The sequence below is a fragment of the Scardinius erythrophthalmus genome, assembly GCF_964197995.2.
Source record: "Scardinius erythrophthalmus genome assembly, chromosome: 21".
In the NCBI taxonomy this organism is placed as follows: domain Eukaryota; kingdom Metazoa; phylum Chordata; class Actinopteri; order Cypriniformes; family Leuciscidae; genus Scardinius; species Scardinius erythrophthalmus.
The window spans coordinates 9,797,021-9,823,845 of record NC_138241.1 but is presented as its reverse complement, the minus strand read 5'-3'; the positions used below and the strand labels follow the sequence as shown (position 1 = coordinate 9,823,845).

Below are 26,825 nucleotides of genomic sequence, written 5' to 3'. Positions count from 1 at the left end.
GATGTAGATGTTCAGTTCTGAACCTACTTCTCCTCTGAAGACCACTTGACCTGTGAGTAAACTTTCCAGGAATCCACATTTTAGATCTTGGAGTGATCCTCACAGTCATGTCAGTGTCATCTCACACAGATGCCGGCTGACGCAGCCGGTGACTCACTTACTCAAACCTGTCAGTGAAGTGTACATGGACATGGATGGTGACAACATATTCTGCTGTTTGTCCAACCACATTAGCTGTAGAATGGGGAAACAGCAGAAATTTGGGAACACCGCTAGATAGCTTTAAACTGACTGATTTATTTAGCAGATGAGTAAATTGCCAAGAGCAGGTCATTTTTTTACAGTCATATCAAAATCAAAAGCTAGGGACATTGTAAGGTTGACTAAAAACGATGATAATGCAGTGAGACCATCTGTAAAATAATCTTCCTAAAATTAATATTTAGCTAGGCCCGGTCCTACCACCCTTTCCTTAAAAGTTAACAAAATGGCTACTGGATGTTATGGCTGCTGGATATAAGAACGAAATAGCTAATCCAACCATCTGTGAGGCTCCTGTTGCATAGACCTGGTGATTTTCAAAACGAATTACAGAGATCAACAACCTGAAAGCCGCCTAAAGCAAAGAGAAAATAACAAAACAAACTACTTTACGCAGCAAGAGACAATATCTCACGATGCCATTACTGTGCTGAAGGAACATGTTGCCTTCTATTTTTTCATCTGCTTCATCAAGTGCTCCCAGCCATCGTATCTCATAGCTTTCAAACATTTCAGAATAATACCAGAAGATGGTCGGGCAGGTTTTTCCTGGTGTACTATTGAGAATCTTCTTTTCACCCCTGAAATGGCAATCCTAACACCACTGTGCTGACCCCAAGTGTTCAATAAAAATCTCAGTCTACATCTCTGAATATCTGTCTTTCATCTCCAGTTCTATTCACCCTGCTCCGAGCGGCATGGGAAGTGGGCGCACTAACAAGGACGCTAAACACCGCAGCCTCTAGCATCAGTCATTAATATTTGAATATTAACAACCCAGCCATAAATTAAACTTTTTTTTTACTTTTTGAATTTTTTTCTTAGACTTAATTTTAGAAGAAATCGGAGGTGTTTTTTGGACAAAGCAAGTGGAATCAATATATCACCACTAATTGTGTTCAATTAATGGTGACAGAATGTTACTGTAACCTCAGACAGTCTCTACAAAAGTCAGTAAATGCTTGTTGATATAATGAATTGTCGCAATATTTTTTTTTGCTATTTAAAGAGCGCGTTAGTAATGTGTGCCCTTGGGCGGGTCCACAACTTGCGTACACTCTGCTTATTACACACACATGGCTTATTGCAGCACACAATGGCAAATATTAAAAATAAAAGGATTACAATGTAAAATATTATTATTGTGTGCATAAAGATATGGTGAAATCCGGCTTGTCCTGTAGATGATCTGCTTGTGCACTTTAACATCGCGCACGAGCAGATCCGTTTCCTCGCTAGAGAAGCGTTCAGTCTTTCCGCTTGCAAATGTAAATAGCAATCCGCCATGGTGCAAGCGGCATCTGGCATTTTAAGGGAATGGGAGATGAGACTCTGATTGTTTTTTTTGTTTTTGTTTTGTTGCATGTTCCGTCCAAAACTCACCAATTACTCATTAAGAGAATAGGGACAATCCTTTAAGACCATTTTTCCCGTCGTTAAACTAGCAAAAGTGGATTCAGACTGCGATGTGTCTGTGAAGTTCACTTGCGATGTGCACTTTAGACCATGCACTTAGATCGTTAAAATAGAGCCCAATGATTTTAATGCCGTTAACCATCAAGTTTAAAATAAATGAATAAAAAATGTAAACATTTAAAAAAACACCAATAAAATTGGTAAGTTTGGTTCATTTTTGTAAAATTTTGTTAATCATCTGTTTCAGTAGTCACTCAGAAAAGTCTCCCTGTGCACACTTGCAACATGCACACTTGCAGCATTTCAAAGTGCAATTTTAAATTAAGCAATTCAAGCACAATTCTGTGCGAATGAAAATTGCCTCTAGACATGCCATACGGGAAGGCAAGCACACACATATTTCTCGTGCTGCCATGTGGTGAACACATTCCACCCTAAATGTCATGAGAATTCCTTCATGAGGAATGCTGTTGTACAGCTTAATCCCCAGTGAAAATTTCAGAGGTGAAATAATGGCACAAGGTACAGCAAAGACAAATAATGCTGAGCACTTGACATTTGCACTGCTGGATTTGCTGCCGATCAAGAGGTTTTGTAGCCACGACTTAGCGTCAGTGCTTTTTGAATAAAAAAAAAAAAAGCTATGAAGTAAAATTCATTTGACATCACAAATGCTTTTACTAACACTTTTTTAAAAACTGCTCACGCAGACATTCTCATGTCTGATCAACAAAATGCTAGCCACTCAAGAGTAAATAAAGCAATTATAAACACAGTTTTTCAACTGATACATTTTTTTCTTTGTCACATTTGACACTTTTATTATGTATTACTAGGGAAAGAAGGGCAGTGAGATCAGGGCACAGTACAGGCTGGATTGAAACTTGTGTGTTTTGCATGAGCACGGACTGCTAAACCACAGCTCTGACATTAGAAAACTAACAAAGTAAACAGTAACAAAGAAATAAAGTAAGAGCAGTGGGTCTCATTCACTAACTGTGCGTATGCACAAATTTGATGATTCATGATACATGATTCATCAATAACTTTCGATCTAAAATTTATTCTAAATTTATGAAAAAAATGTAGGAACAACTGAAACCGCAAAAATCACATACCCTGGGTGACATTATAAACACGTTAAGAAGAAATCTCAGGCGAGAGCACATCTCTTGAGAGCGTCATGTTTGCTGAGAGCGACGAAAGGAAAGGGTGTGCGGAAAGCCCTTATATGAACATGGTTTGTCTGTGTTTTATGCAAATTACTAACCTTGGGCACGCAGTCACTCATTTAGAACACTCCAAGGTTAGGGGCCATTTACATCACACCATTTTCAACTAAAAACAGAAAACTTTGTGCGTTTTGGCCGTTCATTTACACGACAACAGCGTTTTGGGGGCATTTTTGAAAATGATACAGTTATAGTCTCAGGCCCCGTCCACACTACTGCGTTTTAGTTTAGAAACGGAGAATTAAAACGAATACGATCTCCGTATTAGAATTGATCTCCGTCCACATTAAAACAACTGAAAACGCGGATCACATGACCTTTCACCAACACTGGGCATGCGCATGCCGGCGTAAACACAACTTCATTGATAAAATGATCCCACCATGCACTGGTTCTTCCTGGGTTAACCCAAAACCGACGCTCCATGTACGGTCGATACCGCCGCTGCACACGGGAATTGTCACAGATCGCTCGAATAATAGCTTGCCTCCGGCGCATGTAGGCAGTTATAGCATTGTTAAATGCAGAATTTACTTGCACAACAGCTGCTAGCAAAGATATACGCCATGACTGATGACACCCAATCATAGAGCCGAGCGTGAGCCTCTACTACGTCATCGTTTCTTGACCCATCCACACTAAAACGCCCTCCGGAGATTCAAAACGAAAAACGGGTCGGCAGCGTTTCTAAACTTCTCCGTTTTGGGTCTCCGTTTTTGCCGTTTTAGTGTGGACGGACGGGAGGTGCAAACGTACTGTAGCAAAAGGTCTCCGTTTTTAAACGAAAACGCAGTAGTGTGGACGGGGCCTCAGTGTAAACTACAAAAATGAAGATTTGTGAAACCGGTGATGTCATGCCCATGTCTATTACGTGTTCAGTCTATAGGAGTGTCGTGATTCTTTACAAAGTGACATCCTCTACTACTGGTCTGGCATGAATAATACAGCGTTTTTAGTCGTTTTCTCTTCTTGGATCAGTGAGAGAGGGGATCGTTTTGACAACATTGTTGTCTGTATGCGAAAAGTACAAAGGATTTTTTATAAGTTTAGTACATCATTGACGTATAAAAGTACCCTTAGAACGATGTTAAGAACAAATCCATGTGTGTGTGCACGTGTTGTGAATTAGGCAGAAATGTTTAAGTTCTTCTGTGCATATAAATATGAATATTCCACACAATTGTTAGTTAATGAGACACAGTGAGCGCTCTACTTTTTTTCCTTGTCAGTATTGTTGTTTGAGTAATCTTAATGACATAATAGCGCCGGCGGGTCTTTTAGACTGCATTTACACAGAAAGATCCAATGCACAGACTCCATAATTTGGCATCGGATTTATTTGTCCCATCTGTTTACAATCTTCAAAAAGATGTCAAGATTTTGACCACTTTACAGCAAAATGTATGACAGCACGCACAGATGTATGCATGTGAGTGTTCAACGGCAGTCTGTCAGACAACACTCAAATTCTATATTCTATAATATTTATTACTACAGATACTGCAGAACGATTTCAGATGTTTTTTTTTTTTTGGGGGGGGGGGGTTTCTGTTACTGGTAAAATCTTTCTCTGAATGTTAGATTTCATTGCTATTATTGTATTGCATGTGAAAAGACTTATAGGAGATAGCCTAACTTCTTGCTCACTCTGGAAGTTGCATGTAAATGAAAAAATGAAATAAGCATCAACCAAATAAGCTTTTAGCCTACTGTAGCTTGTGCACTCAACAGATGGCTTACTGACCAGAGCAAACATTTGAAATGAGCATTAAAAAAGCAAGTGAATGAACATAGTAGTGTCCAGACAGAAGATACCAGTGCTCTGATAAGCAAGGGATGGCCGTAAGTGTAATCAAATCTTTCCACTTGTCCTGATTTTAAATTACTCTCTACTTTTGCAAGGTTGATTAAATGTTGGTCAGATGTCTCATCACATTTGACAGACTGGTTACTATCTGGGGATTTGGCTGCGAGTAGGGAAATTAATTGATTCATATCTTTTAGAGCGGTCTCCAACCGAAGCCTTCCCTTATAGGCTCTTATCAGAGGTAGCTGTCATTTCTTTGAATCTTTTCAATAAAGCTCTGATGAGATTTTATTTTAGAGTCTTAAATATAAGATGCAAATACTCAGCTGCTGTAACATCCACAGCAAATAATGCTGGATTTTATCCAAAGAATAAAACATTAAAAGAGCCATATATGAGCAGATAAAGGAGCCTGCTGAAAAGGAGAATACTTTGTAAAGAAATGTTAACAGATAAATTGAGACTCCGTAAAGACGCTCTAGTTTAGCTTTGTGGTTTCAAAATAAACACTATACCTTCTGCAGTCAAAAGGAGCAATGCAAAGCACAATGTAAAAAAAGGGAAAAGACAAGGTCTAAACTAGGGTTGTATAATGGTGCAAGGATAGTATTGTGATGTCTAAGCCTCAAAATACAGATGAATGCCAATGTTTTTTTAAGAATGATACTACCGTGAGGCACAGAAGTATATTCGCACATACGACTAGGCTACTCAAGCTAAACTGTGTGGAGCGTTCACACACAGACCAGTTATTTACATGTATGTGTGACAAACGCATCCGCAAATTTTCAGCACTCACAACTGCGTTTTTGGCAGTCACTGTGATCCACCGGATCAGTTTTGTGGTCTGGGTGCGACTGAAATGCTTCGTTCTACACTCAGATATAAAAGCTATTGTCTGTCAATGTAGATTTGACAGAAGAACTTGTGCATCATTTGCTCTTGTCATGCCAAATGTGATAAGACTTTCAGTTTTATGGATATCGGCATCTTTGATATGGTTACAGGTGATTGTCATGAATAGAACTTGAACATGGGCATCAATTTGTTTTTCTACTGGTGGGTACCCAACCTCCATAACTACACCTGCATGATGCAAACGCATCATTATCACGACTATGATAGCATCAAAATCGCTATTTTTAAAACACTAAGAAGGTTCGACACAACATGAAACTTTCTTTTTAGTAAACTCTGTGTACACAAACAATGTTCTCCATGCTCGAGTTCATGTGTAGAGCACCTGGTGATACTTCGAGCAAGTTTCATGTTGTGTCGAGCCTTCTTAGTGTTTTAAAAATAGCGATGTTGATGCTATCATAGTCGTGCCCCTAGCATTCCCATTCAAAAGGCAATTTGACCGAAAACGAAAATACGGTCAAACTTAAAAGTGGCGTTTCCATTCTAATTATGCTTTTAAACGAAAGTTTGCCTCGGGTAGATTAACAAAAAGACCCTAAGTTGCATTTTGGCAAGAGTTACGCTTTAAATGAGCAAATATTGCCATCCTGAATCCAGCAATAATAGAGTGAATATTGCTGAGGGGTACAACATTCATTCAGTATACTGCTGTGGCACTCAACACTGCAGGCAGATAGATTACAATTAGTTGGGTGTAATGGCCCATAAGCTCCACTCTAAAGGCTGCTGGGAAACCTGCGGGATATATATATGGATGGCATGATCTGAACGACAATGCATGGGGGTGTCGATGAAATAGTGCTGCATATTTTAAAATATAAATGCTCACACAATAAGTTGAAGGTCTGCAAGACACCATTGATTTCTGAGTATTTGTAATGCATTAGCTTGTGGCCTTGAACGTTCAACTGTTGCAGACTTGCTGACTGAGTAAAATCACCCGCTGACAAACTAACAAAAAAAAAAAAAAAAAAAAAAAAAAATGCAGTTGATGGTAACTCATTGTACAATTGAATGCGGGGGTGGATGATTTTAAAATATCCAAGGTATGTATTCCAATCCACACTGTTTTGCACTAAATGGGATGGGTGACAAATAAGAATAATATGTATATGTGCCAATACAATAATTGGCAGTACTATTTGCCTATAATTTTAAATATTCTGGCTTAATTCAGGCTTGCTTATAAAATTAAGCAATAAGCAACCAGAGTTTTTTTTTTTTTTTTTTTTTTTTTAAGTCAAACTGGAAAAGCCTGGTTAATTGGTTTATAAAAAAAAAATAATAATAATAACAATAAATACAAAAAATATATATATATATTAAAGGGGTGGTTGAATATGATTTCACTTTTTTAGTTTAGTTAGTGTGTAATGTTACTGGTTGAGCATAAACAACACCTGCAAAGTTACAACACTCAAAGTTCAAAGCAAAGGGAGATATTTGCTTTTAAAGAAATCGTTTATTAAGGACTACAACAAACGGCTGGTAGGGACCACACCACATTCCTCCTGGGTTAGTGACATCACAAACCCTAACATTTACATAAACCCCTGCCCTGGGAACACAATTTGTAGATTATCATGACAAAATAAGCTAATCAATGACTAGAAGATACTACACACAAACTACATAAATTCATCAACTAACCATTCAGAAATGTCCTGTTGCTTCTACATGTTGTCACTTCTTCTTGAGTCTCTCCATTATTGTCTGACTCTGGTTTGAACATAAACATTGACATTTTCAGTGCATGTCTGTGTGAGGTACAAGGACACAAACTGTTGAAGCTCCGCCCCCTGTGCTGGGAGCAGCAGCTCATTTGCATTTAAAATGACAGACAAAAACGGTGTGATTTTGCTCACCCTCAAAAAGTGACAATTTTAACATGCTATATACAAATATCAGTGGGGTATTTTGAGCTAAAACTTCACATACACATTCTGGGGAAATCAGAGACTTATTTTACATCTTGTGAAAAGGGAATTATACCACTCCTTTAAACCAAAAGGGGTCTTGACCAATCAGAGTGCTCTACGGAACAAGACAGGAAAAGAAAGGAATCTGTCGAAGTGTATGTTTGCTAGGCATAGGTGGGTTTTAAAGAAATCGACACTAAAACAGAGCATTCAGACAGAGTGTGACGTCTCAGTGAGAAGCTGTCGCTGCGTCCCAATTCGCATCCCATCCGTCCTAAATAGAATTTGAAATTAGAAGTGTGTCCCAAATCGTAGTATGCTGAAATGAGTATTTCAAAGATACCCGGATGGTCTACTTTTCCGGTTAGAATCCAGATCTGCAGATCTGTGCACACTCTATTAGAACTACAGACGTGAATAAAAAGTGTAAAAAAAAACTACAAACATGGCGGAAAAGTTAAGTAGAAAGTTTTAGATAAAGTGGTCTGAGTGATTAATTATCAGTATCTTACCTGATGAAAAGATATTTATTCAATGTAATCCACATTATGATTAATCTGCAACAGCATTGTGAACTTTTGTAAAGATACGTTTTGGTCATTAACTTTTAAATGCATAATTGTGCAAATGAGTTCTCTGCATGAAAGAACCACGAGTGGCAGTTCAACGTGCTACTACATTTCTCTCAGAAATGGTAGGAAATTAAATTGAATGTGGAAGATTCTAACTGTAACAAGATGATTTAGGACACGTAGCTGAATAAAGACGCAGTTATGACGAAATAGTATGTCCCAAAGCTTGTCTACTCTTCTGCTACACACTCAAAAGTATGCACTTTTTCTTCACAAAAAGAGTGCATAAGCCTACTTTTAGGGAGGTAGTAAAAGTAGGTGAATTGGGTTGCAGCACATGCATTTGTCCCTGAGTTAGTTGATTTGGTGAAAGGACGTGGCTCTACACCTGAATTAAACCATGGAGCTTTAAAAGTGACTGGGTCAAACGTCAAACAGATATGGAGGGGAGAGTTGCTTGCTGCTGGTGTTTGATCAACTTACGGGATGTGGGGTTTACGGGAGACCGCAGCTGCATCAGAGTTATCGTTTGATCCATCTTACCCTATGACAGTGTTTTTGATTTGAAACTTTGTTGTTTATGTTCTGTAGGACTGATGTCACTTGTACTTGCTACTTACAATCACATGCTGACACGCTGACTAACATTTACACTGATTACTTGACATTTCATGTTTATCTTATTGTTTATGCAGCGGTTGTGTGCGGCGTCTCCCTTATTTTGTTGCGATCTAAAGAATAGAATTGTAACACAGAGGGTGAAAACAGGTGCTGCAACAATGCAAATGAGAAAAATAATGAGTGTTTTTTACATTCAATTATGTAAATGTACAGTATTCTAGTAGACCCCATAAAAATGACCTTGAACAGCTGCTGACAGAAGGTAGAGCTCTTTACAACAAACACTTTCCCTCTCATTTGGCATAGATGAGCAGTTGCAGCTCAGACACAATCGATTTTGCCCCCTCCTTACCTCTTGAATTTCTACATTTTCATGTACATTTTGAGTATTATCTTCTATATTATCCTCTTTAATTGTGTAACACTCTGGTTCAAATAGAAAGGGCTGAACGGAAGATATGGTTGTCTTGCTGTAGAGTCAAGAGAATGTGCTGAAGCAATTTGATGTAAATATTCAGAATGCATGATTTTTTTCCAACTTTAAAAAAAAAAAACAGTGACAACCAAATCTTATTAGTATTTGTTTTTTTTTTGTTTTTTTTTTTGTTTTTTTATAATAACAGATCCAAATACAATATAATATACAAATGTAAATAAACTGTGCATTAATATTTTCAGCTACAGTAGGTGTATTTACTGTAACAGTAGCGTTCAAGAAATTTAATAAACAAATGTAAAAATATAACACTAAATAGACTTCACTGTATTAATTAAATATACAATGATTCTTAAAGCTTTATTCAGAGTTATTCAGTCAAAAGCAGTGAGTGATGATTTTCTCTTTGTATTTTGTTGTTTGAATAATGTTAATAACCAACAGCAATAAGTTTATTGGGCTGCTGTCACTTTAAGTCCTAATGCACAGATCTAACATAGCTACACGTATCATAATAGATGTATAAATGACATACCAAAAATAAAAAGGTTGCTGTTCATAAGTCATTCTGAATAGACATATAAGCAACATATATTTAGAAAGCCAACACTTGAGCGTTTACAGTTCAAGACTGAGAATTACTCTGAATGTTATTAATATGGGGATATATAAGCTAAAACATAAAAAACAAAAATATTAAGAACATAATTTTTAAACGCATAAACATATTACGTGGATGTACAGTATAACAATTTATAACCACAACTAAGTGTGGTCATGCTTAATTTCAAATCTGAGAATGATATATCTAAAATTATAAATGTATAATATTTTCTAAGATCATGTCATGAGTTTTTTAGAGAAGGCTGATGCTAATAAAATATAAAATAAAATAAAAAAAATTGCCCTTTAAACACCCATTTGCAGTCTACTGTCTAATGTCTGGTGAGGAGAACTTCTCATTTAATGTTCTATTGTTCTCGCTCAATGAACATTTCACACCTCTGCCATGAATGAGACTTAATCTTCATTATTCTTTTATTGTTATTCTTTTGTTTGGATTCAGCCATTAGCCTTTATTCTGTCATTATATGGCTAGCCCATCTAGACCAATTTTATCCCACTATACATAAATCCACCTATTATCTGAAGTCTTTCAAGAAAACACCAACAAAAAAACATATTCTTGGGACTTTATGTTAATTCTTTAAACAATTTTAATTATGGCTCCTGGTGCGACAGGTGCATTAGATCTACAATTAGCATCAAGCTACATGACACAATTTAAAAGATTGAAATGACCCTTTTACTCAAAACTGACTGACAACCATTGAATGTTTGTATTAACTTCCGATCGTGATCTAATGTGGATTTTAGTCATATAATGTTGCTGAAATATGTTATATTTAGCATTTTATATGCAGCTAATCGCTACTCCTGCTTAGCATGTATAATGTTAATCATAATAATAATCACGTTGACTCACGTAAGATGATTGACAGCTGTAAGCTGAACGAGAGAGCGCTGAGATCATGGCTGCATCCGAAAACTTAGGCAGCTGACTTAATGCCTCGCTGCCTTACTGGCAGTGACTCTGTAGGCAGCGTTTGCGCACCAAGGTACCTCACGAAATTGATTTTGGACAGACTTCTGAGGCAGTGTAAGGGTTTAATGATCTACAGCAAAATAGAGCTAAACAAATATTTAATTACTACAGTAGTAATTTCACGCTAGAAATGACATCAGAAGTGGAAAATGTTGATTCAAAACTTGAATTTACACACAAACTGACCAGAAATTGATGTCACTGCAAGCCAGTTTTATCATAAACAGTGGTCAAATATCGAAGCTGGAGACTTTAATCTTTCTAATGTTACTCCAGATCAAGAGGTGAATGCAGAACAACAATAATCTGGGGCCGTCGGCGATCTATGCACGTATAGGGGTTTTAAAACTCATCATGCAAATGATAAATGTTTGTGATGGCGAAGAACTGCAATGTCACTAGAGCATAACCCTACAGCTGTGTTTCTAAATGTGATGTGAAAGTACCTCAGGTTGTATGGTATGTTTGGATGTGGGAGCAAAAACTTCAACTGATAGAATGCACTGTAGCACAATACTATAATCTCTCTTCAAAGGTAGATCGTGGAGACATAATCGTTCACAATATATTATCGTGATATCGAAACCCCTGCCTTTCAACATCATTAATGAATGTTAAAATAAAAGAAGAGTGATATCAGTAAAATACCCTTGTTGATTTGTTCATCTCATTCAAGCTGGGAAGCTATGCGCACAAAATTGAAAGCTTTACATTGACCAAGTATAAAAACAGCAGTACCAGCAATATGATAAATTGATCAATGTTCAATCAATCGATTCATTAACTGCAATAATGTTTACAATTCTTCTGACAAGTAATTTAGTTGCAAAGTGCATGACAATACAATCTTCACAATGTTAATTATTTTTATATTGGCAGCATAAGCATTGTGACTATGACCCATCTCTCTACTCACTGCTACTGATATGTCATGAATCCCAATACAGTATGTCTGCTGCCTTAGCAAGCTTTTCCCATGCTAATTTAAACTGGACACCAAAAGCAAAGTTTATGATGGATTTTCAGGCATAGTGGCTACAAAACCACAAAAAGTTCAAAAAACATTATTCAGTTAGATTAAGCCATACACATTTGGCCACCAGAGGAACCACCTATACAAAATACCATTAACCTGATGGATTGGGCTGTAATGGGGTGAGAGGCGTATTCCACATGCATTACAGGGAAAGTTCACACACCAACTGAAAATTATAAAAAGGTGATGACTTTACTGAACTTCAACTAATACACATAAAACCAAGGAAATGGAAAGAAATCATATACCTTATTTTACACACATTTCAAAAACCAATTACATTGTGGGCTAAACAACAGCAAACATGGTGATCAACAAATTAAAAGCAACAGTAAACAAAGCAATGTGGACCATCAAACACATTTCTTCCATTAACCCTGGAAATTCTGACAGGTAAAATAATAGTTGGAAAAATTAAAATGGTTTGAACTGTTCATTGAACAATGTACAGTATAAACAATTCAAACAAAGTGCTGCAAAGCAATTAAAACATGGAAGCTCTGGAGATGAAGTTCATGTGGAGTGTCCTCATATAGTGAGATGCTGAAAACTACGGTGACTGAGAGAGCTCAACATGCTGCAACTGAAGAAAACGCAAGCCAGCAAATAAAGACAACACATGTGCTGCAAATACTCACAATGCAACCAAATACAGAAACGCGCTGCAAATACTCACAACTCACATATGATCACAATGTTAAAATAAGCAAAAAACTCACCTTTCAGGTAATCTACCACACCACTGATGAGTAGACATTGAACAATAAGCATATTCCCAGCCAGGTTCGTCACTTGCTGGGGTCCTCTTGAAACATTTGCAGTGTGGTCTGTGCTATTTTCAGCGCGTTTCTGTATTTGGTTGCTTTGTGATTATTTGCAGCACATGTGTTGTCAAACTGATGAAGATTTCTTAATTTGCTGGTGTTTTTTTTTCTATTTGTGTGTTTTCTTCAGTTGCAGCATGTTGAACTCTCTCGGCCACTGTAGAAAACACTATGAGCATCACTCAAACTTTCAGTATGTGTACATTTAACAAACCGTGCCATTTATTCGCACAGAGACACACAGAACAAGCAGACTTCATATTTAAATAGCAGTATTTTGTGCTTTAGTATTCAGAGTCACTGGTCCATACTGAAATTTGATTAAGTGTATAGCATTACTTATGATTTATTCATTCACATTTACCAAAGTCTGCGACATTCTGCTTTAACTGGATTCCGTCTGCGTTTTACGCATTGCGGAAACAATAGGGCCCTAAAAGGCATGTAGTAGACTGTCTATAGTTTTTTCTATAGTTTCTATAGTATAGTCTATAGTAAAATTTTGATCATGTTGATCATTTAGAGGCCTTTTGCGTATCAAATATGATACTGTAAGCTTTGTAGGGTTAACAGTAGGGCCTATAAAAAAGGGAAGAGTGCAGGGGAGTGCATATGTGAGCTGTGGCGAGAGTTCCTGAGACATAATTGTGGACATAAGAGTGGAGCTGAGAAAAATACCTTACACAGGAAGAATCATCTCTGTCACACAGCATGTACAAAGCACACATTGTCAACACATCAGCATCCCACAGCAGCATCTCAGTGACGGCCATATGGTCAAAAACTAGACGTGTTTCAGGCATAGAGCTGACACCAAAAAATAGATGGAAGTAAATGCGTGAGACGTTGCTAGTGCAGCCTTCCATAGCTGCTCGTAGTTATCACCTAAAGAGACTTCAGGCAATTACGATGTGAATGATGACTGCCATAGTTCATGCTCAAGACGAGGTTAAAAGAAAAATAAAGCATAAAAATAGATCTCCTTATAGATAGGTCAATCAGAATAGTGAATAACTGCATCATTCATAACCATAGGGTCTCAAGTCGCAAGTTTATGACTTGTGCCCTACGAACGGCTCACACAATATTAATCTCTGAAGCTAGTGTGACGCTGGCAGTGATATTTAAAGCTCATATAAATAAAAAAAAGAGATATTTGCCTTGAACATACAGTGCTTTTGGAGTAAAGCTGAGGAACTCATTTGGCATGGCTGACCTATAGATACTGGTCACCAAGCACCAACTTTTTATTAACTTTTCTTTTTTTTTTTTTTTTTTTACAAATGAAAAACATGTAAATATCCATTAGGAAAATGTTTACTCAGCCTCAAATGTTCCCAAATGAAACCCTACAACAATAGTATAAATGTTTGGATCAACACAAAGATAAAAAGATGAGGACAGAACTTTCATTTTTTTAAAGCTCATTTTACCTAAAACTCTATTTCTGCAATCACATTTTGCAGCTGTACATGCAGTATAACACCAACGTGTAAAGTTGAGGTGAAAGCTCTGGATCAGAATATATATATATATATATATATATATATATATATATATATATATATATATATATATATATATATATATATATATATATATATATATATATATATATATATATATTCTGCTTTATATACAGTGCTATGCATAAGTTTAGACACCCATACTAAAGTTGACTAAAAAGAGGAATAAAAAATCATCTTGTGGAAACTGAACTTAATGCCTTAATTTAAAAAATTTGGAAAAATCCAACCTTTAAGGACACCAATTTTATTTGTGAATGAATAATGTATCGTAAATAAATAAATGTTCTTCCTTAAAATACAGGGTGCATAAGTTTGGACACCCCTATGTTAAATTCCCATAGAAGCAGGCAGATTTTTATTTTTAAGTATTTTTTTTTATTTTATTTTTAGGATACTATGCATCCTGATAAAGTTCCCTTGGCCTTTGGAATTAAAATAGCCCCACATCATCACATAGCCTTCACCATACCTAGAGATTGGCATGGTTTTATTTCAGTTAGCCTAATAGCTGCTTTGATTTGCATTGAGAGATGATCTTATGGAAAGTACCCCATGCCAATCTCTAGGTATGGTGAAGGCTATGTGATGATGTGGGGCTATTTTATTTTAATATATATATATAGTATTCACTACCATTTCCTGTTAGAATTAAACAAATGGCTCTAGGTTTTAAAGACAAATGAAATTACATCAATTTGAGTCTGGGGTGCCTCTTTTAATCCCTAAACTAATCTCAAACACTTATTGATGAGTTTGCAGGGTGTGTAAATCTAGTTTCTCTGAGCCTTACAATAAATCTAGAGAGGACTAGCAAACCAAATTAAACACTGTAGGACAAAGACAGTATTTTACTAAACCAGAGAGAGCATATCTCCTTAGAGTGTTTAAATGCACCACTACACTTTAATCCAACCTAATCTGCCAAAAAAAAAAAATCATGCGCTATTTATTCTCAGCCCCAGATGGCACACTCACAGACCAGTCTGTTCAATGACCGCCTCATGCATATTGCACACAAAACTAGACAGAGCTGGCAGAAAATAGCTCTGTTCCAATAGGAGTGGTTGGGTTTACGCAGGTTGTAGGAGTCAGTGTGCATCACTCTGGCTGTGTTTTTTTACGTACTTTGTAGCAAATAAACTAGATATCGATGAGCAGAATGCACATTCTGCTTTGTTTTCTGAGTTATGAATGACATTCTATGGTCTACACTAGGGATGCACCGATGTGAAAATTGTGGCCGATACCGATAACCGATATTAATATTGCTGTTATGGCCGATACCGATATTTACCGATGTCGATATCTCTGTATAGAAAACAAATTTTAATGATTATCAAATAAAGAGCTATTTTCCAAAACACTTTTTTTTTTTTTTACTTTAGAAATGACTGATATTGGGCACCTTTACCTGTATGCAAAATATGTCACACATACGACACACATGCATTATATTGCATTGCATATAATGTGTGCTGGTCAACTTGTCTAAAATTAAGAAACCCTTAGAAAACAGGAAAAAAAAAACAGGAACATTGTGTACAATTAAGATAGGCTACTTAATTTATTATTCCAATATCCAAATATGATACTAAATAGCACAGGGAAAAGGGCTTCTATTTGTGACGTGCTGTCTTTGCCTTTGAACATTGCACATTTTAAACAGGACACGCATTAGCTGAATAAATGTTAGCCAATTCAAACATATTTATAGAAAACAGTTGACAATGAATAGACAGGAGTCCAATAATAGCATAACGAATCACTTATTCTAAAAATAATAACAAGTATGCTATAAGACGAATCCGACATATGGGCTGTGTTAACAGTAAAACGTCCGTCATTTAACGAATTTTAAAAACACGGATGGATAATACAAAATGCTTTCTGACATTTTGAAAGAAAAAAAAAACAAGCAAGAACAAAATTTAAACTTAGCCCGTCAATTTTTCATTTTACAATTATCTTCTCTCTCTCTCTGTGTGCGCGCGTCCGTGTTTGTGAGGGACAGCTCGCGCAGCACTGATACATCGGTAGCCTACTTTTTAATCCATAAGTAACGAACGCGCTAGTTTTCATACAAAATAAATATGTAACATAATTAGGTAGGATACTTTAGTTATTATTAACACAATAACGTAACACATGAAGGTACGTTTCTCAACACAGAATGAATAATAAACGCCTGTTTCTCCACTCGCGCTTATCAGTAATCCACAAATCACACGTGCGGTCACTTTTGAGAAAAATCAAATTCGAACGGGTATCAAATATCAAGCAATATTCAAATATCTACGAGTCAAAAAACGATCAATCAAAAATGTGTCATGAAGAGGGAAAAATCATAAGTCGCACTGGACTGCGTTAACAATGTTACTGACGGGACAGTTCTCTGTAACGCACGTCCAAAGACTGCTTTAAAACTTTCACAGAGACCTCAAACAGAAAGCACAAAGCCTGTCTTTAAATTTAATTTCGTTTTGTATTAATTGTATCTTAATTTTGATCAATGTTTCATCAAAAATAAACAACGTAAATATTAGAAAATATTTAATCAGGACATGGAGGCGAAAGCGCGTGAACTGAAGCGCGTCTCAAATGAACCGAAACCTACCTGCCTCACAGACCTGAGACATAGTCTATATAGAAAGCTTGAAACATCTATTTTTAAACAGAACAATTCAAAATGAAAGAAAACAGACTGTTCTCTGCTTATGTCATCTGTATGAAATGTGTATTTCTCTCAGGCGCGTTCACTGCACGAGTCAGCATCAGTAACTTAATCTTCAACTTCACACGTCAAATATCGGCCTGTTCACATCGGCCCTATTTTGACATCGGACCGATACCGATGTGTAAAAAAAATGACCATATCGGCCGATATTATATCGGCGGCCGATATATCGTGCACCCCTAGTCTACACATATTTCTGTGTTTTATGTACAGCTAGTCACATCAAAATAATTCCCTCCCCTAAATGGCCCATAAAGACAAAACAAACTGTGGTTGGTTGCTTTACATTTGGTCAAAATGTCTATTCTTATTTAAGGGGGAGGTTCTTGTCCAGAATATGCTGTTATAAGGACCAGATTTTTATGCCGATAGTCAAAAGTCTGGTTATGCACGTCTGTTTGCCATCCTGTTGGCACAAATGCATATGGCTAGACCAGAACTAAGCAAATGCACCTGGGGCAAAAAAAAAAAAAAATTACGTTTAACACGCAAGAATCATTTTAGGATTGTATGGTAAAAAACAATGTTTCCTACCTTCATAGATTGCTTTAAATCCTTGGGCACTCACTGCGAAATCCGTAGTAAACCAGAGTGCCAAAATCGACCCTGAACTCACAATGGGTGATGGCAACATGAAGCCAGACAACCTGAAATTCAAATTATAAATGCAATGTCAATGTTCGTCAGTATAGTATTCCAATTTGATCCACCACACATAAAATTTCACATAAAAGAAACAGGTCATTGTGTCATTCATTCCTGCAGTTTTCCAAAATATCTTTGTTCTTTGTCATGTTTTTAATGAGCAGGACTGACTCATCTCGGTTGCTCTCAGGGGGAGCAATCACACAGAGCTGCCCTATGACTCCATGGTACTGCCTTACCTTTGACACCACCCTAATGATTTAGATGACTATAACAAGCTGGAGATAAAACGGGGGTCCTCTGTAACAAATACCAGCCGCTGTGGCTCTCAAGTGAAGGAAAAGTCATGTTCTTTGATGAAAGCCCAGATATATAAACTGGTCTCATTTCTCAGAGATCTCAACTAAGTAGCAGTGGTTATATGACCCTAACAATTCACCCGAAATTAATGGAAATCTTTAAAGGTGATTCATTGTTATCTCAGACCAATGTAAAGCCTGAATTGAGCTCATTTTCCACCTAGTAGTTGAACAGAAAGGTGATTATCAAGATAGTTGTAACTCACAGGAAATTTTTATTGCTCAAAGCTGATAAAACACAATGGTGATCTCAGTTGTTTAATCTAAGATAACCAGATTTCTTGTAAAATAAAAAAATAAAAAAACATGTAGAAGACCATGTTGTGCTGTACTGTAAGAATGGAGGCATAAATTAATGTAAAAACATTTTCTCTACAATATGCTTTTGGATGCACTGGGTGAGAAATGTTCATAGAGAAGAGTTCATATAGAAAGTTCTAACTTTGTGATCATGGGGCTAATCTGAAAAAAAAAAAAAAAAAAAAAAAAAAAAAAAACCCTTTCCAAGATATCATCAGAAACTCTAGGGGAGTTCAGAAGACATCAAAAGTTTCCATTTGCAATCCATCTAATTTTATTGCTGTACACAGAGAGCTTTTGAGTTGTTTTTGCTTTTACTTTTTGATCTTAAAAAGTACATAAAACATTTCTAATGTCTCATTTATATTTCATAAGAAACATTTGAATTTTCAAATAACTGAAGTAACCAAAGTTTACCAAACAGGTATAGCATTTTTACCTGAGTGATGTCTGGAGAGTAATGTCTGATTCGTGAACAAGTTGATTCTTTCCAGTGAGCCAGATTAATTGGATTCAATGATTCATTTGTGAATTGGACTGATCCAATTGCAGGTGTACAAGTCAACAAATCACTGATTCAATAAAATTATCTGGTCAAAATGAGCCAATAAAAGGGATATTGTCAGTGCTTGAATGTGCGTGCAACTGATGCCACAAAAATTAAGTTACTAATGAATTTTATTATGTATTACCTACTGCTAGTTATTTGTGAACTAAAGCTGCTCTAAAAGGAAAAGCTGTTTAATCCCATTAAAATGTTTAAATGTGGACATTTGTTCACATCCTCATTTGTGTGTCACTATCTGTATGGGGTAGGAACGTTTAAGTAATATAACGCAAATGAATGCCCATGCATCTTCCCCCTGTTATAGTTTCAAATGATATAAACATGTTTGCATACTGTGTTCCTCTTAGTACATTAAAATCAAGTACTTTTGGACTTTTACTTAAGTAAAGCTGAGAGTACTTATATTTTACTGGAGTAATATTTTAATAGGTTATCTGTACTTTTACTCAAGTACTTGATTTGTGTACTTCATCCACCACTGGGAGCAACACAAACACACGTTCAGTGCCATCAGATTGTCATATATTTCCCCATGTCTTGTCTGGACTTTTGTTGTAGTTCCTGTCCTAGTGCCATGATTGTAGTTTTTCATGTTGATTAGTCTCCCCAGGTGTTTCTCGTTTCCTTGTTACCTTGTGTATATATAGCCCTTGTGTTTCTCTTGTGCTTTGCTAGTCGTTGTTTTGTGGTGGATTGAGTTAATGTTTTGGGTCAGATGTTCCAGTCTATTCAAGTGGAGTTTTGTTATTAAAATTGCGTGCAAGTGGATTCTCTCTCTGCCTCTTCTCTCAGCAAACGTTACACAGATAAGGCTGCTAGGTAGTGAAGGGAAACCAAGGCTTTCTGAAGCATTTGAGGCTTTCATCAAATTGTGCCGAACACAATGTGTATTAGTGACATCTGGTGACATCTTTTCTCCACCATATCTAACAAATCACCACAGAGCAGAAAAAAGCATGTGACCAAACAAAACTTCGGAAGTCTGTGACATACAAGTGTGGGACCAATACAGTTCTATCTAATCTCATCTAAATTAATTTGTGTCAATGAGACCACAACTCGTGTCATGTGTAGCCTGATCAACGGATTCACATAATTGATTAATAGTATAAATTATATAAGTATGTGATCATAATTATAGTAAATGTAGCCTAATTGAAAAAAATATATATTTTGGGTGTTCTGTTTTAAAAAAATATATAAATTATGTTATAGGGAAGTGTAGTGTTAAATCATTTAAAGGTGCATTGTGTAATATTTAGGAGGATCTGTTGACAGAAATGCAGTATCATATACATAACTATGTTTTGAGTGGTGAATAAAGACCTTACATATTGAACCATTATGTTTTTATTACCTTAGAATGAGCCATTTCTAACGACATACAACGCGGGTCCCCTTACATTGAAATGTGCCGATATGTTTCTACAGGAGCCCTGAACGCACAAATGCGTTTCATTACTTTGATGTTTTTTCATGCAAAGAAGCTAGCCAAAGTCAGCAAATAATACACTGACACAATGGTGAACAAGTAACAATAATATTTGCAATAACATATCGTTTTACTGAATAATTAAATAAACCTAATTTCTTAATTTATCTTTGTAAAGAAACTTTATTGCTTAACTGGCTACTTTGCTGTCTCAGACGGCGGCATATTTTCCTGTCGGCCACCGCAACTTCTGTTGGTTACAATTTGTAACCTCACCACTAGATGCCGCTTAAAATTACACAGTTGCACTTTTAAATAATGCCTCCTCCATAATCCTTTCCCTTTGTATGCATTAGATGAGGCCGTGAAGCACCAACTTGTCATTTTTTTTATTGTCTGGACCTTCCGATTTTTTTATTTTATTTTATTATTATTAAATGCTTGAAGAAAAGAAAAGAAAAAAGAAAAAGAAAAACAGTCCAGACCTTCCGATACTGCATGATGATTCAAACGCCATTAATCACGTGGAATTGCCATTTCGATACAAGCATCGGTACAGTGTGTGACACAATAGTGCTTTGAAAACATCGGAGCCCCGGTATTAACCGTCCCATGCTAGGACACATGACAGATACCTCTTACTAGGCAAGAAAACGACCCCAATACCAGGACCAAAAATGAGAGGAATTTTCATTTGTCCACATCAGTGGTGTAAAGTATTTGAGTAAATGTATTAAGTTTCTGTACTTAAGTATATTTTAGGCTACTGAGTATCAACTTAAAACAACTTTTACTCTCTACTTGACTACAGTTTTGATTAAGTATATGTAGTCTTTACTCCAATACTTTTGTAATGAGCAATTACTCGTTACATTGTGCATGGCATCTAACATTTCCTGCAGCAGTACAATATCTTGTACATTTTGCCCTTACTCACTCAAACTTGTCAACAATGTTACTTTTTGCGAATGTGAGTACATTGACAGGTACTTGCATATATGAGATGAGGACATGTAAGGGATATGGAACAAGGCTGTGAGGGATAGATGTAGGTTATACCCATAGGAAAGAACATCTTAACATCTCTCAACATCTCTTTAACATCTCAAATGTTTCTCCTAGACAAAAATTAGGTTACTTTAACATCAAATGGAGATGATTGTGCTTTTGGAAGAGACAGCAACAAAATTCCATGTTCTGAGTCTCCAGCCTATAAGGTAAGAGGTTAAGAGCAGTAAGAGGTTCTACAAGTTATCCAATCTCTCACAAAATTCTTTATATTGGCCAGTTGACAAATTCCGCATTTATATATATATATATTTTTTCACTGTTCAGGTGAAATTCCTTAGCTGGTTCCCCAAGGTGTTCTCTGTCAGGGCTACTACACATGTAAATTATTAGTTGGATTAGTACCTCGCTATCTTAGTGAATTGCTTCTCCTCTATATGTGACTTGTTCACTCTGGTCTTATATCTCTGGACTCCTTTATGCCCCTAGATTCCATCTCTTTTCTATGGGTGGTACAGTAGGTAGTCAAAAAAAAAGCCTATAACCACCGCCACCCTGAGGCCGCTGCGTTAAATACAAACCAGTCACATATGACACTTGTTCGTGAAATTCCCACCAGGTGAGGCAAACAGAAGTATTTAAGGTATTTTACAAGTATTTTAGATTATTACACAAGGTGTGCATTATGCCATTAAAATAAAGTCATGTCAAGTCAAGTCATCTTCATTTATATAGCGCTTTTAACAATGTAGATTGTATCAAAGCAGCTTTACAGAGATAAACGTATAATTTAAGGTAACAGAGATTGTTTTGGCTTTATAGCGGTTCTTTAATAAAGTTATTTTCCAGCTAAAGTTAGTTTTGATTGATTCGCTTCCGTCGCAACGATCATTTGTTATTAAATTAGGGGCTGCTAAGACGACACCATTCTCTCTACACAGACTTTAAACGCGAACCTGTGAGAAACGCAGATGGCGGTCACATGCGCATTAAGAATTGGTTCTATAGTTATGTGCGTTTGAATATATGTGTGCAGGTTTGGAATTCCCTACAAACCAAGCCTAAACAAAGTGCTGGTGTTTCCTTATAATTTTTTGATTTTTGATACAGTATTTTATTTTATCAATTCGGGGGAAGGTACGCGAATTGAGTTTCCCGACAACGCTTTATCTGTAGAGTGGTAAAGGGATCCTCCATAGGGAGAGACTAGTTGGCACTTCAGCACTGCGTTGGATCGGGTCCAGGCGAAGGTCCTTCATCAGATCTGGATACGGCCTGGATCCGGCAGGCTGCGGGAAAACCTTGGGATAAACAAATACACTAAAATTAGCGTAGAGGACATTCTTCTTATGATGTAACGAGTACATTAGGATTTATGGGAAGTGTTCCCGGTTCCAGCTGACCTAATCTATGCAGTAATGTATTATGTATTATGTGAATGCTAGGTCAAAGAGATGTGTCTTTAATCTAGCTTTGAACTGACTGCTTCCCGGACAATGGTAGGAAGACTGTTCCAAAGTTTTGGTACTAAATAGGAGAAGGATCTACCGCCAGCAGTCGATTTTGATATTCTAGGTATTATCAACTGGCCGGAATTTTGAGATCGCAATAGACGTGAAGGACTATAATGCGTTAAGAGCTCGCTCAAGTACTGCGGAGCTAAACCATTTAGTGCTTTGTAAGTAATCAGCAATATTTTAAAATTGATGCGATATTTAATAGGCAGCCAGTGCAGTTTTGACAGAACCGGGCAAATATGGTCATACTTCCTGGTTCTGGTAAGAACTCGAGCTGCTGCGTTTTGAACTAGCTGTAGTTTGTTTATTAAGCGTGCAGGGCAACCACCCAGTAGAGCATTACAATAATCTAGCCTTGATGTCATGAACGCATGAACTAACTGTTCCGCATTTGTCAATGAGAGCATATGGCGTAATTTAGATATATTTTTAAGATGGAAAAATGCGGTTTTACAGATGCTAGACACGTGACTTTCAAATGAAAGATTGGTATCAAAGAGCACACCCAGGTTCCTAACCGACGACGAAGACTTAACAGAGCAGCCATCAAGTGTTAGACAGTATTCTAGGTTATTACGTGAGGAAGTTTTTTGTCCAATAATTAGAATCTCTGTTTTTTTCAGAATTTAGTAGTAGGAAATTACTAGTCATCCAATTTTTTATATCAGCTATGCATTCCGTTAATTTTGTGAATCGGTAAGTTTCGTTAGGTTTTGAAGAAATATAGAGCTGAGTATCATCGGCATAACAGTGAAAGTTAATGCCATGTTTCCTAATGATATATCCTAATGGTAGCATGTACAGAGTGAACAGCAGCGGTCCTAGTACTGAGCCTTGTGGTACGCCATACTGAACTTGTGATCGATGAGACATCTCTTCATTTACTGCTACAAACTGATAACGGTCAGATAAGTATGATTTAAACCATGCTAGTGCAATTCCACTAATGCCAACATAGTTTTCTAGTCTATTTAAAAGAATGTTGTGGTCAATGGTGTCAAATGCAGCACTAAGATCGAGTAACACTAATAGAGAGATACAACCACAATCAGATGATAAGAGCAAATCATTTGTGACTCTAATGAGGGCAGTCTTGGTACTATGGTACGGTCTAAATCCTGACTGGAAATCTTCGCAGATATAATTTCTTTCAAGAAAGGAACACAGTTGTGAAGACACTGCTTTTTCTAATATCTTTGACAGAAAAGGTAGATTCAAGATCGGCCTGTAATTGACTAATTCTTTAGGATCAAGTTGCGTTTTTTTAACAAGCGGTTTAATCATAGCCAGCTTAAAGGTTTTTGGTACGTATCCTAGAGACAAAGATGAATTAATGATATTAAGAAGAGGATCTATGACCTCTGGAAGTATTTCTTTCAGTAGCTTAGTCGGTATAGGGTCTAACACACATGTTGTAGATTTAGATGATTTAACGAGTTTAGTAAATTCTTCCTCTTCTATAACAACGAACAAATCAAATTTTTCCTCAGGGAGACTACAATGCACTGCCTGATGCGATACTGTAGTAGACGGTTTCATAGTTATAATTTTCTCCCTGATGTTATCAATCTTATAAGTGAAGAAGTTCATAAAGTCATTACTGCTGTGTTGCTTGGAAACTTCTGGGCTTGAAGCTTTCTTTTTCGTTAGTTTAGCCACCGTTTCAAATAAATACCTAGGATTATGTTTATTTTCTTCTAATAGGTTTGAAAAATAAGCAGATCTAGCAGCTTTTAAGGCCTCTCTGTATGCAATCGAGCTCTCTTTCCATGAAATGCGAAATACCTCTAGTTTTGTTTTCTTCCAGTTGCGCTCCATTTTTCTAGCTGCTCTCTTAAGGGCCCGAGTGTGCTCGTTGTATCACGGCGTTGGACTATTTTCTTTAATCTTCTTTAAGCGCAACGGAGCAACTGTGTCTAAAGTGCTGGAAAAGAGAGAGTTAAAAGTTTCTGTTGCAATATCGAGTTCTTCTAAGCTATCTGGGATGCTGAGATGATGAAACTGATCAGGAAGATTATTGATAAAGCAATCTTTAGAGGCAGAAGTGATAGGTCTAACATATTTGAAACACGGAGTCGGCTTTGCAGCCTTGGCTAAATGAAGTTTACACGAGACTAGATAATGATCTGAGATGTCATCGCTCTGCTGCAGAATTTCAACGGCATCAACATCTATTCCATGTGATAATATTAGATCTAGAGTATGATTACGACAATGAGTAGGTCCTGACACGTGTTGTCTAACTCCAATAGATTTTACAATGTCTTTAAATGCCAATCCCAATGCATCTTTTTCATTATCGATGTGTATATTTGTTACGGCTGGCTCATATACCGCAACATAAAAGAGGCAAACAACCAAATGCTTTAACAAAAAAACAATTTATTAACAAATCAAGCAAAACCAGTATTAAACAATCAAAAGAAACCGACGTCTAGGGAAAAAACACACGCGTGTTCACCAACAATTAGTACTTTATCTGCAGTCAATATTAATTCTGATAGAAAGTCCGCAAACTCTTTGATAAAGTCTGTATGGTGCCCTGGTGGCCTGTATACAGTAGCCAGCACAAATCTCAAACGTGATTTATCATTTATACTATATATTTTTACATTAAGTACTAACACTTCAAAAGAATTATATTTAAAACTTGATTTCTTAGTGGTTTTGAAAATATTACTATAAATTACAGCACCACCTCCCCGTTTGCGTTTCAGACGAGGCTCATGTTTATAACAGTAATCTTGCGGGGTGGTCTCATTTAAAGTAATGTAATCGTTTGGTTTTAGCCAGGTTTCTGTCAAACACAGCACATCTAGGTTATTATCTGAAATCTTATCATTAACGAGTGCTTTTGAAGTAAGCGATCGAATATTCAGCAACCCATGCTTTAGCATTTGCTCATCTGTATTATAGCTGTTTTTTATTTGTTGAACATCAATTAAATTTTTAACCTTAGGTTAAAATGTTTTTTGGATTTCCAAATTCGGGGAACAGACACAGTCTCTATATGATGATAGCTAGGTGAAAGAGGCTCTATGTGATGGGATTTATCTGACCTTGGTGAGGTCATATAAATACAAATATAGAAAAGGTTGATTACTCTGAATTGGAACATTAAGGCTAGTTTTCCAGGCATGGATTTATTTGATTTCAAATCATTTAGAGGGGACCTATTATGCCGCCTTGTAATATAAGTCTCAGGTGTCCCCAGAATGTGTCTATGAAGTTTCCATTGTTGAGTGGAAGGAAAAACATGCTGTTTTTGAGTGCATATCTTTAAAGGGGTCATATAATGCCATTTTTGTACAAGCTAATATGATTCTTTAGGGTCTAAATTAAAAGTTTGTAATATACTTTAATTAAAAATTCTCATTAGTATTGTAAGAAAACACTAATTTTACCTGGTCAAAAACAGCTCTGTTTTCAGCACGCCGTTTCAGTGCATGTGTCTTTAAATGATAATGAGCTTTGCTCACCACGCCCCTCTGTTCTGTGCATACACCGTTTCTAACACAATAACCACGCGTTGTTCATTATAAACGTGGGATTATGAATTATATTGAGAAGGTCGTACATAGAAAACATGCCGTAATGTACCCTGAGTGTAAACCTTAGATGCATTCATTGTGAAGCCTGCAGCAAGGTTTGCAAATTTCGCATAGATTATTATAAATACTAATATAAAGGTTAATAAAACATTACACTCACATTTTCTGGAGGTTCAGCAGGAACACGTTGGTACCGATCCGTTTTTTTCTCGTTTGTAAAGCTGTCTGGTGTGAAATGATTCGCGCAAACATGAAAGCATGGACGATCGTGGGGAATCCCCGTGAGGGAATCCCCGCGTCAATCCTTTGGGCATATCGCTTCAAAAACAAAACTCTTCAACGGCTCGGATTTAGGAACATCCAAATTACTGCTGTGTTCCTTATTTCATCTAAGAACAGAACACCACAATCGCTTAGACGCCATTCTGCTCCAGCATATCCACAATGGCGGACTACTAAGACGGCTGTCACAGCTCACTCAGGGCGGGTCTTGTGTTGCAACACAGCTGTCAATCACAATAGCGGGAGGGG

The 26,825-nt window shown here is 36.7% G+C and overlaps 1 protein-coding gene across 2 annotated transcripts in view; it reads right to left on the bottom strand.

The window, feature by feature from the left end:
• Positions 1-26,825, bottom strand: part of LOC308681343 (CUB and sushi domain-containing protein 1-like) — a gene marked incomplete at its 3' end in the record, with an annotated part of 827,421 nt that overhangs the window by 374,260 nt on the left and 426,336 nt on the right. For both annotated transcript variants that reach the window (XM_081350146.1, XM_081350147.1), the window contains one exon: positions 17,449-17,561. In XM_081350146.1, coding sequence (XP_081206272.1) covers positions 17,449-17,561 — 113 coding nt within the window. The remainder of the gene's footprint in view (positions 1-17,448; positions 17,562-26,825) is intronic.